Here is a 14,060-nt window from a genome sequence, read left to right as displayed (position 1 = left end):
TGATTTATTACTTTTCATTTATTTAATCTTTTAAAATATCAGGTTGACAAAATATCATCAACCATCTTCCTGACAATCTTATGAACATATTTAAATAATACAAAATAATTTAATCTGTAGACTCTTTAACAAGCATAAGTTCATGTCTTTCAGCAACAATAATCTGATTGAGCATGAAGCGTTAACATTCATATTGAAAAATTGTAAAAAAAATCAAAGTTTTACAGACATTAGTCTAGTAAATAATTAATGAGAATGAAAATCTATAATCTTGGTTTTACGAAGTGTCTTTTTAAGGTATCACAGCCATATCACAGCCTTCAAAAATGAAAGTATAAGTGTGACTTACAAAAATATTAACACCAATAATTTACCGTCAAGCCTTTAACAAGAGCAAAATTAAGTGATCTTTGAATCAATATAAAAATTGTCATACAATATGTGAATTCTCAACTCTCATTATAAAAAACTACACATATGATAAGCATTGAAATATTTTAAAATTAATCCAAGTAAGAAGAGAAATATAACATATATTATGTACTCTATGTTTGAAGACCCATGCAGAATACTACATGTATGTTCTTTGCAAAATATGAAAATGAGTATGAACTTGCAATGTAGTGTCTTGTATTGTAATATTTTGTGATGCAATATTTTCCAAAAAATGAATGATTACATACTTGCTATTGCTATTCATTTGATACACTCTTGTTGAGATCACCAATATAATGCATTATTTACCACAAGTCAAGGCCATCCTTAATCAAGAGAATCGCAAAGGTTACACAAATGTTCATCTGTTGTTGTATTTTATGAACAAGCTCATAACACAATAATTATCATACAAAAAATAATGGATCTGTGGGTACCAAACATTTTTTTAGTAATGGTGTGAACAGTTGAGATGCCGAAGTGAACAAAACCAATAACACAAAGGCTATCGCAATACTGAAACTTTTTTTTTTGCCAAAGAACAGACACGTTAAAGATATTTTTGCAAATTGGCCAAGGAGCCTATGAAGGGCAACATTTGCAAATTATATGTTTTAAAAGATTCTCTTGAGATTCACTTACTACAACAGCACACTTGTCATTCAACAACTTTGAAACTGGTACTAATCTTCCACGGCAAAACATCAGCACCTTCTTTTATTGTTGTAACAATCATCATTACACCAGTGAGTATCGTAGATCTTTTGATCATTTAAGTTCATACTATTCAGCAGTTGAAATTTTCTTAATCTTTAAGCACCAATTAATTTACAAAACTATGTTCACATGATTATTTCATTATGACCAAAAAGCCCAAATAATTTAAACATAATAAAAATACAAAAAAAAATACAACCAAAATCAGAATAATTTATGAGGCCTCCTTTGACTTGGGCTTGCTACATTGTGCTCTTCTATTCACTGCCTTACACAGCCAAGATTTGAAAAATAAAGTTCTTTATCAAACAAACTGGTTCAAAAGCGAATTAGCCGCCATATTGATTTCGTATTTCTATTCCCATCCTCAGTGGAGCGTCATGCATGTTTATTCCAATCACCTCCAGTTGAATATCTCTTGACTTTGACCCAAATACAACTCTAGTCATATAGGTTATCACCCACTAATTCTGGGTTGATGGTTATAATCTCCTAGTCACACAGGTTATCTACCACTAATACAGTTCCCACTTGCTTGTCTCGCCCCAACTTCCTGCCGTTCACCACAAGGACTACCGGTGTGCTTACACGAACACTTAAATAGTCAAACTCCTGAAATTTATGAGAACAGAGTCTTTACACATTAAACAATACTTACAGAAGGAAAATAAGAAAAACTACATGTTTTAAATGGCTTTATACTTTGTAACAAGAGGCACATCAGTGCCTGTGCTCCACTGGCCAAAAGGTTCAAGCAAAGACCACCTAACGAACATTTTCGTCAAGTTTCATAGAAATACAATCATCAATTTTTGAGGAGAAGTTATTTAAAAAAAAAATTACTTTAATAGCTCTGGCTGCCATGTTGTGCAGTGGACCGAAATGATTTGGGCAATTTGAGTAAAGGAGCACCAAACAAACATTTCTGTCAAGTTTTATCGAAAAAAGGTCATCGGTTTCGACGACAAGTCGTATAAAGTTTTTTTTATTTTTTAGCTCTGGCAGCCATGGTGTGCAGTGGACTGGAACCATTTAACAAATTTTGGTTAATGACCACCCAAGGAACATTTCTGTCAAGTTTCATCAAAATCTGATCATCGGTTTCTGAGGAGAAGTGGTGTAAAGGTTTTTCCTATTTTTAGCTCTGGCTGCCATGTTGTGCAGCAGACCAAAACTGTTTGGGCTATTTTGGTTAAGGACTACCCAAGTAACATTTCTGTCAAGTTTCATTGCAATACGATCATCGGTTTCTGAGGAGAAGTCGTTTAAAGGTTTTTCTATTTTTACCTCTGGGGGCCATCTTGTGCAGTGGACCGAAATCATTGAAGCAAATTTGATAAAGGACCATCCAAGGAACATTTCTCTTAAGTTTCATCAAAATCTGATCATCGGTTTCTGAGAAGATGTTCTTTAAAGATTTTTCTATTTTTTTTGCCCTGGCAGCCATGTTGTGCAGCGGACCGGAACCATTTGAGCAATTTTAATAAAGGACCACCCAAGGAACATTACTGTCAAGTTTCATCAAAATCTGCCGAACCGTTTCAGAGGAGATGTCGTTTAAAGATTTTGCTATTTTTAGCTCTGGCGGCCATATTGTGCAATGGACCGGAACCATTTGAGCAATTTTGGTAAAGGACCACCAAAGGAACATTCCTGTGAAGTTTTGTCAAAATCCGCTTATCAGTTTCAGAGGAGATGTCGTTTAAAGTAAAAGTTTACGCACGCACGCACGCACGCACGCACGCACGCACTCACGACGGACAATCTGTGACGACATAAGCTCCATGGCCTTCGGCCAGTGGAGCTAAAAATGATAAGCACAATTAGTATTGTAAGGCACAATAATCTGTTTGCCTTGACCTTTTAACTTAGTTATTGCCATTAAAATTATCATGATTAATACATACTATTTATAAGCATGGGGTGACCAATTTGTGGCTCAAACTACTTCTTCAGTTTTTCATTAAATGACTATGGGGTATAATTTTTTGAAGAGACAAGTGCCATGAGTTGCAGTGCAAGACATATTTGTCTTTAACCTTGAACTTGGCAACCGAGAGTTATTGCCCTTGGAATTGCCATATATGTAATACTCTCTATGCACTTTGACTGACCTACTATAACTGAAACATTTTCTTAGCAATATCATTGAATAACTTAATTTGTAGAAGTTACAAGCACTCTGAGAAATTGTTTTATTGAGTTATTGCCGTTGGATTTTTCAAAAGTCAAAATGTCATCATACATGACGGTTGAAGAGATCAGTACAATGAATGGGATTGCATGACATATACCGGTAGTTTGTTGCTTTAGACATTTTTATTTTTCTCCCTCATTTTATTTTATTTTACCACCTGCCATATATTTAGTATACTGTAGTCTCAGTTAGACTTAGCAGTGTTTATTCACACAATTTCAGCAAAACAACATTTTTACAAATACAAAGTTTAGTATTGACTGATTTGTAAGAGTACGGGTAATATGAATCAGTGGTAATACAGCAATAACACTCCTAATAATCATTCTGAAGATAAAGGACATCACATTGCACTTGCTTTTCACCAAGGCGTCCCTGATATGATTCCCAGCCTGGCCATACACGAGTTTATAGTACTAGGTGGTTGTGTAGTTGCCATCAAGCCAGACAAAAGGTTTTTCTTTGGGGTATCCGGTTTCTCCCAGACAAACTTGACTATCAGTCCACCTCATGTTATATTTGTAAGCAAAAGTGATTCATTCAATTTTTGTTGTTTTTATGCAAACATAAAACAGTTTAAACTTAAACAATGAAAAGTGCCTACCTTGCCCTTATGGCTAACTTTAATATGTTGAATGAAGGGTTCTGGTATTGCCACAGTGTCCCCAATTTTGACCCCTGACCCCTGCGCAAGGTTGTACACGTTAACAGGCATACACATCTCCGCTTCATCGAGCATACAAAATGTGCTGAAAGAATAGCATCAGTTGAAATGCATGTATATTTATCATAAGATAACACTCAGACCTTTTCAGGCAAATTAACTAAAACACAAATTTTATAGAACAAAAATATGTAGTATCCTCAGACTTACAATGGCACCAGCTCTGCATTAGGGACTGTGCAGGCCACCTTGCCAAGAACAATTTTCTCAGCATTTAGCCCAACTTCCAGCTCCTTAAATGAACACCGCATGAGTTTTATCGTCTTTCCTGCTGCGCTTGTGTAGCTCCCACCAGCGTACGGTCCGAGGGCTGAATCACGTGGAGACTGTGACAGTGTCTGAAGACGCTTGCCACGCACCTTACCCTGAAAGCAAAGGAATAAAGTGAGTTAATTTTGTTGTTTGTCATTGGTTTTAAAGTTGCTGTACATTAAGTGAGTTATAAATTATTTACAAATTATAAACAGCCTGACATTAATCACATAGTCAAGATAATTCAGCATGTAACTACTACACAGTTTACAGACATCACATTAGTTAATATCCTTTAGGTACATACTTACATGTATCTACCAAAAATTATCGATAAAACCTTACTCTTCAATACAGATCCCCAAGTAACTTGAGGATTATTGATAAATTGGACAACTCAAAAACACTGAGTACACCTTTTCATTTTAGATCCCAAAAGTAACTTGAGAAGTCAGAAAACCCTTACAAGAACAACAGATTTATAACTGCATTACCGATACCCTAGATACATGGAGTATTATGCATAAGTGCAATGGTACCAATTTTGAACTAATTCCAAATGGAGCTTGAAAATTATTGATCAATTGGAAAACAAACACATTTGAGTGCAGGCACACTTTTTTAATATGGATTCCACAAGTACCTTAAGAATTATCGATAAATCAGACAACACTAACAATGACCACTATGTATTCCTGTTATACAGACACTTGAAGAATGTTGAGAATAATGGATATAACTCACTGTACCTTAGCCTGTACCATCTCTGCGACGCTTGCGAGGTATGTCAGAAGTCGTTGCTCCTGCACGTTGGGGTCTGTCCAGCCTGGGTCAAGCAGGGCCGCGTGTGCATAACCCTCCAGGGCCGCCTGATAGTTCTCCTCAAACTTGTACACCTAGAAAATAACATTGACTGGTTCACTATTAGGATGACAAGAATAATTGAGAAAAGGTTTTGAATAACAGATAACCACAAAATACTCCAACTTATTATGCTATTGTTTGCGGATTTAGATCCAAAAATTAGAAACGCAGCAATGAATTGAAACGGAGGGGTGATTAGAAATTTTGGACATTTCAAGGTTTTTGTTATGTAAATACAAAAATGAGCACCACTTCTTAATTATTTTACTTACAGAACTGGGCCAAATCAATCACTAATGTGATCCAGAGCTACAGCATTGACTTAAATTGAGCAAGAAATGGATTAACTAAGGCTACCACAAGGTTGTTTAAAAGTCTTCACAGAACTTACCGATGATCTGTTGAAGTGAAGATCAGGATTATTTTTAGCAACTACGTCTTTTTCCTGAAACAAGATTGAATCATCAGTACTGTATAAATAACATAAAGTACTATCGCATTTAGAAATGATGGAAACCTTATTGAAGTTAATAAAGGAAACATCGAAGACGTTATCAGTATAATCATGGACAGGAGAAATTTCTTGTTGCCCTTGATAATGGACACCAGAACTACCAGAAACCAGACTTGCATGTGCTTTTATTGCCTATCAGCTTGGATCGCAATCAAGCTTATTCAATCATTGTCATCTACTAAGTAAAGTAAGGGAAAGGTTCATATATATTCCTTCACTTATATATTTATGACAATTTGTTATCAAGTGACTAATTTATTGCATAAATTTCTATTTAACATTTTTACTCGAGAACCACGACCAACAAAAAACATGTAGTTACTTGAGCTAACAAGAACACTGCGGAACAAATGCTCACGCTCATCTGTTATTTTGAAGTTGAAACAAGGGCATATATCCACAATTATTTATGCCAGACTAATGGGCATTGCTATACATGTGAGAATTGGCTCTGGCAACGTGTGTACCAAGTTTGATTTGAATATCTTGAATATTTTTTGAGTAATGGCCAAGTGAATTTTTTTGCACAAAGAGGATGCCTATGATGGTGCCATTGACTCCTGGGCTATGATAATACCTTGACTTTTTTATTTTCAAAAACAGACGAGTTAAAATGCAAATTAACAACCAACATATGCAGTTTATAAAAATGTAGCATAAAATATTTTTTCTTATTCATAAACATAATGCACAATATTCTGAAGCATTCAAACACACAAACGCATTCAACAAAGACTTCAATAACAATGGTCATCAGATCAAAAAAGAAAATCAAGAGTGACATATTTTTAAAATGATTGAAAATACAATGGCTTTGGCTATTGCATGACATGTTTTAAAGGATAGCGAAAATTTATGTCGTTTCAATGTCTGTAAGACATATTTAACATGATAGCAAAAAAAGACCTATTTCTGCTTGTTGTGGTTGACTTACTGCTTGTTTGTAAGCACTCATTGCTTGTGTGAGGATCTTAGGATTCTGGCCCTTGGAGAAGAACAGGGAAAAATACGCATTTCCTAGGATCACTGAAAAAGATGACAATGAAACTAATAAGGGAGTCATACAAGAGCACCACATGTGCATACCACACTCGTCCCATAACCTCAGTCAATCAAACGGCAAAATTAGTAAAATACATCTGATACTTGAAGAGAGGCAAATATTTAAAATTTCAAGAAAAAAAAATCATGATATTTATTTTTCATTTGGCCTTGATGCACCAAAAACAAATAATATGGCAAAAATGATACTTGTAAAACTTACGCCATGACTCTCCGTCAGAGATGTCCATCTGCACAGCCTCTTTTGCTTTTTCTACGCTCTCCTCAATCAGCGCAATCTTTTCAGCTGGTGTTACGTTCACTTGCCGCAGAACCATGGACAAACTGCGCAGCGATAGCTTATTTTTCGACTATAATTTAATATAATAAGAATAAAACTCCAAATTTGCAGTAAGATATACTGGTAAGAAAAAATGTTCTGATAGTTCAAAATAGATCAGCGTCTAATTTCATTTTGAGAGAGCACTGGTCTCCTCCATTGTGTGATCAGAGGTGATATATAATTACTGATGGACATGAAATTTGTACTTTATTTACTGGAGATAAACCAATATACGAGTTATCTACTGGTCATGACAAATCTGCATACATTAATGAAGGTATGTAGTTCCTAAGTCCAAGTATGAAGTTCCAGGGTCCAAGTGTTCTTTAGTTATCGAGCAGAAACAAAGTGTGATGTAGGGACTGGTGACCAACAAATCAGTTTTGACCTAAGGTCACAGTGATCATAACCTCAAAATCAATAGGGGTCATCTCCTAATCATGACCAACTAGCATACCAAGTTTGAAATTCCTGGGCCCAATTTAGTTATTGAGCAGAAACCCTTTTTTAACCTCAAGGTTACCTTGACCTACTGGCCTCAAAATCAATTGGGGTTGTAATGACCAACTGACATACCAAATATAAAGTTCCTGGATGCAAGCACTCCTTAGTGATTTTCACCTCGAAGTCACCACGACCTTGACCTTTGGACTACAGATTCCAAAATTATTGTTAATGTACAGTTGACATGATGTTACAAAGATTTTTAAAAAAAATCAGGCAAATGCTTAGCATAGAAAAAAAGAACTCTTACATGTGTTAGAGCCCCTGTAAAGCAGTTACGGGCATTAGATATATCTCCTTTCTTCCAGTACAGCTCTCCAAGCTGGTTCCAAGCATCGACAAGCTTTGGGTCTAACTTGACAGCCTTTGATAGATACTCATAAGCCTTTTCATCATAGTCTGGCATAACATTCAGTATTCGGCCAAGTAACATGTTATATTCCGCCTTGTTGGTTATTTTGTCTGAAAACCGAGAAAAAAACATTGAAAGCTCTGCATGTCACAGACAATGACTGACAAAACAATACAAAGTTTTGTGTGATTTAAGCAATTAAAAACTCTAAAGAGACTGGGGAGACATGGCTTGTTATCAAACATGGCTGATATATTCTGCACATACTTATTTTGACTATATTTTTCAAGTTAGAGCTTTGAAAACCACAGGCTGCTCTTCCGCCACAAAAAAACAGGCATATAGAAAGTGAGGAACAGTGGCCATTGGCAGAACATTGTAACATACTTTTCCTTCTTCTTGAGTAATTTTCTTGTTTCAAATTTAATCTGAACTAATGGTTTTATCTAACCTTTAGCCGCCTCAACCTCCTGCAAGGTTTCCTCCATGAGTTTCTTGACATCATTAGCACGATCAACTGCTTTCTCCACACCATATCTTTCACAGTAGTGGTCACGATATTCATACAGCTTATCTACAAGATTCTACAATAAAGAATAAACCAGGGATTAAAAAAATTTACCTCATAAACAAAGCTACTTTGAATGAGCAAGCCCGAATTCTTATACTTAAGCATGGAATTATATTTTTGAACAAGCCATGCTATATCAAATTCAGAAGCCCGGAAAACATTTTACCAGTGCAGGGCTTGGGGGCTTGTGCTAATTTCGACCACTGCTGTGTTTTTGTAGTCACTTTTACTTTTTTATCAAGTACATCGTCAAAATAATTATAATTCCTGGCCATTCTTATATTACACCCATAAATGTTTTTGTGTCTATTTGAATTGTATGCCATCCCAACTTGAGTGAGTAGACTAAATTACAGTAAATTAAAGTGATTTGTTCCCCAGATGGTATTGACCTCTTTGTCATTGGAACATTTACATTGCTTGCCAATTTTTGTTTAAACATATCTATTTTACAACAATTATGAAACAAGTTATGACCACATTAAATGTGTCATGGACATTACGGACCATGGACATTACGGACCAGACATAACAGACCAGATTTGGTGACAAAACAGACCATATTTCGGGACATTACAGACCATGATATATTATTTTACTCAGTTTGTTTTAACTTTATAACATACAATATATGCGGACAATGATTTATAATTTACCTCACAGTTTGTTTCAACTTTATAATGTACCATATTTCGGGACATTACGGACCATTAACTATACTTTTACTTAGTTTGTTTTGACAATGATTCATAATTTTACACACAACTTTTGTATATGAATATTTATATGTTCTTAGGTGATAGATTGCTTTCTGAAATAAACTTTGGATTGTCATATATTTATGTTATAGACTTATTTACTGTGGGTGCACACTAGTCTTTAACACCTAATGGAATTTCACAGGAATTATCAACAGTCACATTCTAACCATTCATCTATTTAAATTTTAGGCCACACCAAATTAATGTTTAGTTCCTCAGATTTTTGCCCCAAAAAATTGGAGCGAGCGAGCGAAAAAAATAAAAATAAAAGTTTGTCAGTTTTCATAAAAACCGAAGCGCGCGAAGAGCGAAAAATATATTTTCCTTATATTCAATATAAATAAGAAAGATTGTTCAAAATAATTGCCCTTAAACCCATTTTAATGCCATCTTGAACTGAACCTCTAATGGACATTGGGAAAATGTCGGAATACATACTATTTATTCATCCGTGTCTAGTACAAACATTATATCGATAAATCTAATGTCTTATATAATTAAAACGTACTTTAATATGACGATCATTCATAATAATAAATAACCCTGCTTTTAGTAAAAAGTTTGAAACGACTTATATAAATCTACCTGAATCAGTTTAACATCATATGCAAATGTATTTAGACATAACTTAGGATTGATTTGGGATTTGTAAAAATGATCACTTACACAGGCATCATCAAACATCAGACTCCATATAACATAGACTAAATTTTGTTTTTATTATCACAGGAAATGCAATGACATGTGCTTATTAAAACTAAGAAGAACAAGGGTATTTTTCAGAGTACTTTTTTGGGTTATTGAGATGTTTTTATGCACCAGCCAATTCCAATTGTATATGCCCCCCCCCCCCCAAAGTCCGGAAAAGCGGGGACTTTGACTTCCGGTCTCTCAAAACCCGGGTAAAATACCCGACTGCAGGGACACACTGCTGGTAAAATCCCTGCCAAATGGCCCCGCAACCCCGAATACCTATGTGAGGCCCACTCCTGTCTATCTTCAATATGAAGACAAAACCACTTTCACTAGGCATTGCGGGGCCACCTGAAAGGTAAAAACACAGCCCATTGCCTCTGCTGTCCCCGGTATACCCCTGGAACAAGGGCGAGGGGTGGGCGGGGCAGTGGTTACAATTGACAAGTATATTACAATCATGGATTATGCTGCAAATAAAAACAAAATATAAGGTGATAAACTTAGCCGCTTACTTATGTTGAGGTATATCCAGACCAGTGTTTATATCGCTATTTGTGAAAAGATATTTGTTCATAACTGTTGTTTTGTCAGAATTTGATCAAAAATGAGCTTGATACATCAATTTGGACCAAACAATGACTCATGTTCCAGTTAAGTTGACCTGTCCGATTTCCATTCAAAACGAGTCACTAATTACGCAATATAATCGCTACCAGTCTTAGATACACATGCTTTATTGCATAATGATTGCTTTAAATAATGATCCTTTAGTGCATGAGACGATCAACAATGACTTCAAGCATGCTTAAAACATATTTATTGTAAAAAATAAGATTTAATTTCCAAACTTCGAGCCACATTGTTTATACTGGAAGCCGCCAATTTGATTGAATTTATTGAAACCCATGCTAAACCGATCGATATACAGTATAAAAACACTACGCATCGGTAACTTCCCTTTACAAAAACACGAAAACTAGCGTAGAAAAATTATACTTGATTATTTTTAGCCTTTAACCCTTTAGCACATAGACAAGTGGCCAGATTACACCTCCCAGTCAATAGCCATCTTACTGATAAGCAGTCCTTATCTGCATAGGTACTTTTCTGGATATTTGAAAATGAGAAAATGAATACAGCAGTATGACCTTAAAATCAATGTTACTCCAAATAATTGTGTCCAAATCTTTTTTATGTGAATTCATTTTTTATAGATAATTAAATTATCTAATAAATGGTGTCAATGATGAAATATTAAATTATTTTATTTCAGCTGTGAATGTATTTTCAAGATGGATTTGTAACATTTCTTTGAAATGTCATAATTGCATTAAATCAAAGGGTAATAAAATGCTGGGATCGATCTAATTTTTATTACCCCTATCATAAAAAAGACCCATCTGGATTAAAAAGCCGACAGTTTATGTTCTTGTGTATTAATACACAGAAATATGTCAGGAATATCCGGTGTCATCCAGCTGAGAGATCCAGTCCAAGGTGTCTGTTTAACTTTATTACCCCCTCATAAAATTGTTTACAAAAAAAGAAAGCCGATAAATGATTTTCCGGTATGAATAAAAAGATCTAGATCAAACAAAACGCTTGCACATGACCTATTTTACAGCCAAAACTATGATGGACATTATATAAGCTTCACAGAAAATTTACCCATCATTTTCTCATTTACTAATTGTTTCTTTTGTTTGTAAACAAAATATTACCTTTAAGTAAATATAATCTCAATTGATTTTAATGGTAAACTGAACTGACGTAATATATTTAATGATTTACGCATCAATGAATTTGGGGGAAATTCCATACAGTACTTAGCTCGTGGTCTTATTACGTCACAATGGGATATCACACCTGCGATTGGGAGTATAAACACCTTCTCAATTTAGCAGACGATATTTTCAAGGGAAAATCAATACACAAAAGGTTAAACTTTATTTTTATAAACATCCGGGATATTGTTTACAAAAAGAAAGATGCAAAATTGAAATATTGAAATGACCCTATTGAAATATGCGGGCCATGCGTTTACATCCAGTAATGGATACGGTCGGCCAAATGCGTATACATCTGGTAATGAGCTATGTCGGCCTATCTCGTATACATGTGCTAAAGGGTTAAATAAATTATTACCTGAAAAAAATCTACTTGGCGATCAAAATGGAGGTGCGGGCGCACAAAAAAAATAAAAATATTTTAAATCCGGGCAACGAAATATCAATTTGGTGTGGCCTTACGGGAAATTGGAAGACAATTTGCAGGTGTCATAGCAAAATGAGCACGCATTTACAAGTATATATTAAATAATGAAGACGATGTGGTTAATAATTAAAAAAAAATAATTTTTAATTACATTTTAAATCATGGTCCGTTAAGTTTCTCAAGATGGGCCGTAATGTCCCTAAATATGTTCCGTTATGTCCCCAAATCTGGTCCGTTATGTCCCCAAATCTGGTCCATTATGTCTGGTCTGTAATGTCCGTAATTCCATTAAATTAATCACTCTCGTTGGCACGATTTTACACCAGTTTGGTCTTGTGTTAAGGGGGAAATCGGACAACCCGGAGAAAACCCACTTGTCTGGCTTGGTGACCACATATCAAACTCACATGCGCCCAAGCCGGGAATCGAACCTAGGTCGCCTAGGTGAGAAGCGAGTGCACCAACTCTACAAACTTAAGCCGCTGCCCCTAGTAATGTTTTAATTGTACAGCCACTCAAAAAGGGCATAACTTGACATTTATTAAAGCCAGAGTTAGCACTTATACTGCCTTGCTATAGAGCTAGCTTTTGTAGCGACTCGGTAGTGATGGACGCATTCAGAGCAAGAGAATTGTGGGTTCATTCCTCCACATATGCACATAGCAATTTGTGCATTACATGTGTACCAAGTTTTATTTGAATACTTTTTTCATTATAACCACGATTTAAGTTTTACACGACGCCAAAGAAGACACCAAGGGCTTAGGTTCACATTCACAATACCAACACACACACACAAAACCTCGACTTATTCAGTTATTGCTCATTTTTTTACTGAAAATAAGTGAAGTGAAAAAGCCAATGATTGACATGACCGACACAGATGAACAAAAGACAGACCGATCGCCCACAAATGTAAGGTCTTGATATCCACAGTCTGCGCTGATACAGTATAGTATACCTACTTTTGCGTGCAACTCTTGTTTTGACTCGCTATTCGCCGCCATGTTTGTTTTGGCTCACAACAAGGGTGCGTTTAACTACCAAATTTTGGATAAACAGACTGGACAGGCCGGGTTAAAAAAAAAATGCATTATTATGTTACTGTAAAGGGATTGCCTGTTCAGGGTACATTTTATTATCAAAACACTCATACATTATATAGCCGAAATAATAGTACTTTGACTAAAGTAAATTATATTCATTGAATATGAGAAGCTATTCTCATTATACTAGCCAACATAGATTCCTTATGGAGTCGGGTCAAAAAGGCCCAGTACCAGAAAGGCCCGGTCCATAAAGGCCTGGTCCAGATAGGCCTACTTTAAAATCAAAGGAAACACCTGTATTGTGTTTGAGGGTGTTGTACTTTGATAGGATTAGCGATGTTTGTCTTTAATGAGGTGAAAATTATCGTTTCACATTATCACTGTGCTCGACGATGACACCACAGTATTGAGCGTCGTTGACATGCACACCACCAGAGATGAGGTAAGATAACATGTAGCATCGAAACAGTAGCCAATGATTATATATCTATAATCTCTACAACTCTTATTTAGTACATATATGCATTTTGTTATATTTGATTTGCATTGTAACATGTATTATGGGCTGGAGGCCTTTCATTGAAATAAACTTTCGTTCGTTCGTTAATTGATTTATAAACTATTAAGTTGGTTTTCGATTGCAAACGGCGCATTGTACCACCAGAGCTGAGGTAAGGTCACATGTAGCATCGAAACAGTAGCCAATGATTATATCCATAATTGATATATAAACTATTAAGTTGGTTTCCGATTGCATAACGTATTTAATTTCAGCTTTCCGACATCGACGACCATGTCCTTCCGGTGTTGAATTTCACTGCGTTTG

At 35.5% G+C, this 14,060-nt stretch overlaps 1 protein-coding gene across 1 annotated transcript; it reads right to left on the bottom strand.

The window, feature by feature from the left end:
* On the bottom strand, positions 1-13,200 carry LOC128242316 (tetratricopeptide repeat protein 5-like). Its single transcript, XM_052959418.1, has 10 exons — positions 13,151-13,200; positions 8,395-8,527; positions 7,842-8,053; positions 6,968-7,115; positions 6,638-6,729; positions 5,581-5,634; positions 5,075-5,221; positions 4,224-4,438; positions 3,954-4,098; positions 1-1,764 (listed from the first exon to the last, which is right to left on the bottom strand). Exons 1-10 carry the CDS (start codon positions 13,190-13,192, stop codon positions 1,645-1,647), a joined length of 1,308 nt encoding a protein of 435 aa, XP_052815378.1. The 5' UTR covers positions 13,193-13,200; the 3' UTR covers positions 1-1,644.
* Between the last annotated feature and the right edge of the window lie 860 nt (positions 13,201-14,060).

The sequence above is a fragment of the Mya arenaria genome, chromosome 8, assembly GCF_026914265.1.
Source record: "Mya arenaria isolate MELC-2E11 chromosome 8, ASM2691426v1".
NCBI classification, from domain to species: domain Eukaryota; kingdom Metazoa; phylum Mollusca; class Bivalvia; order Myida; family Myidae; genus Mya; species Mya arenaria.
This window is presented reverse-complemented; position numbering and strand designations above follow the sequence as displayed.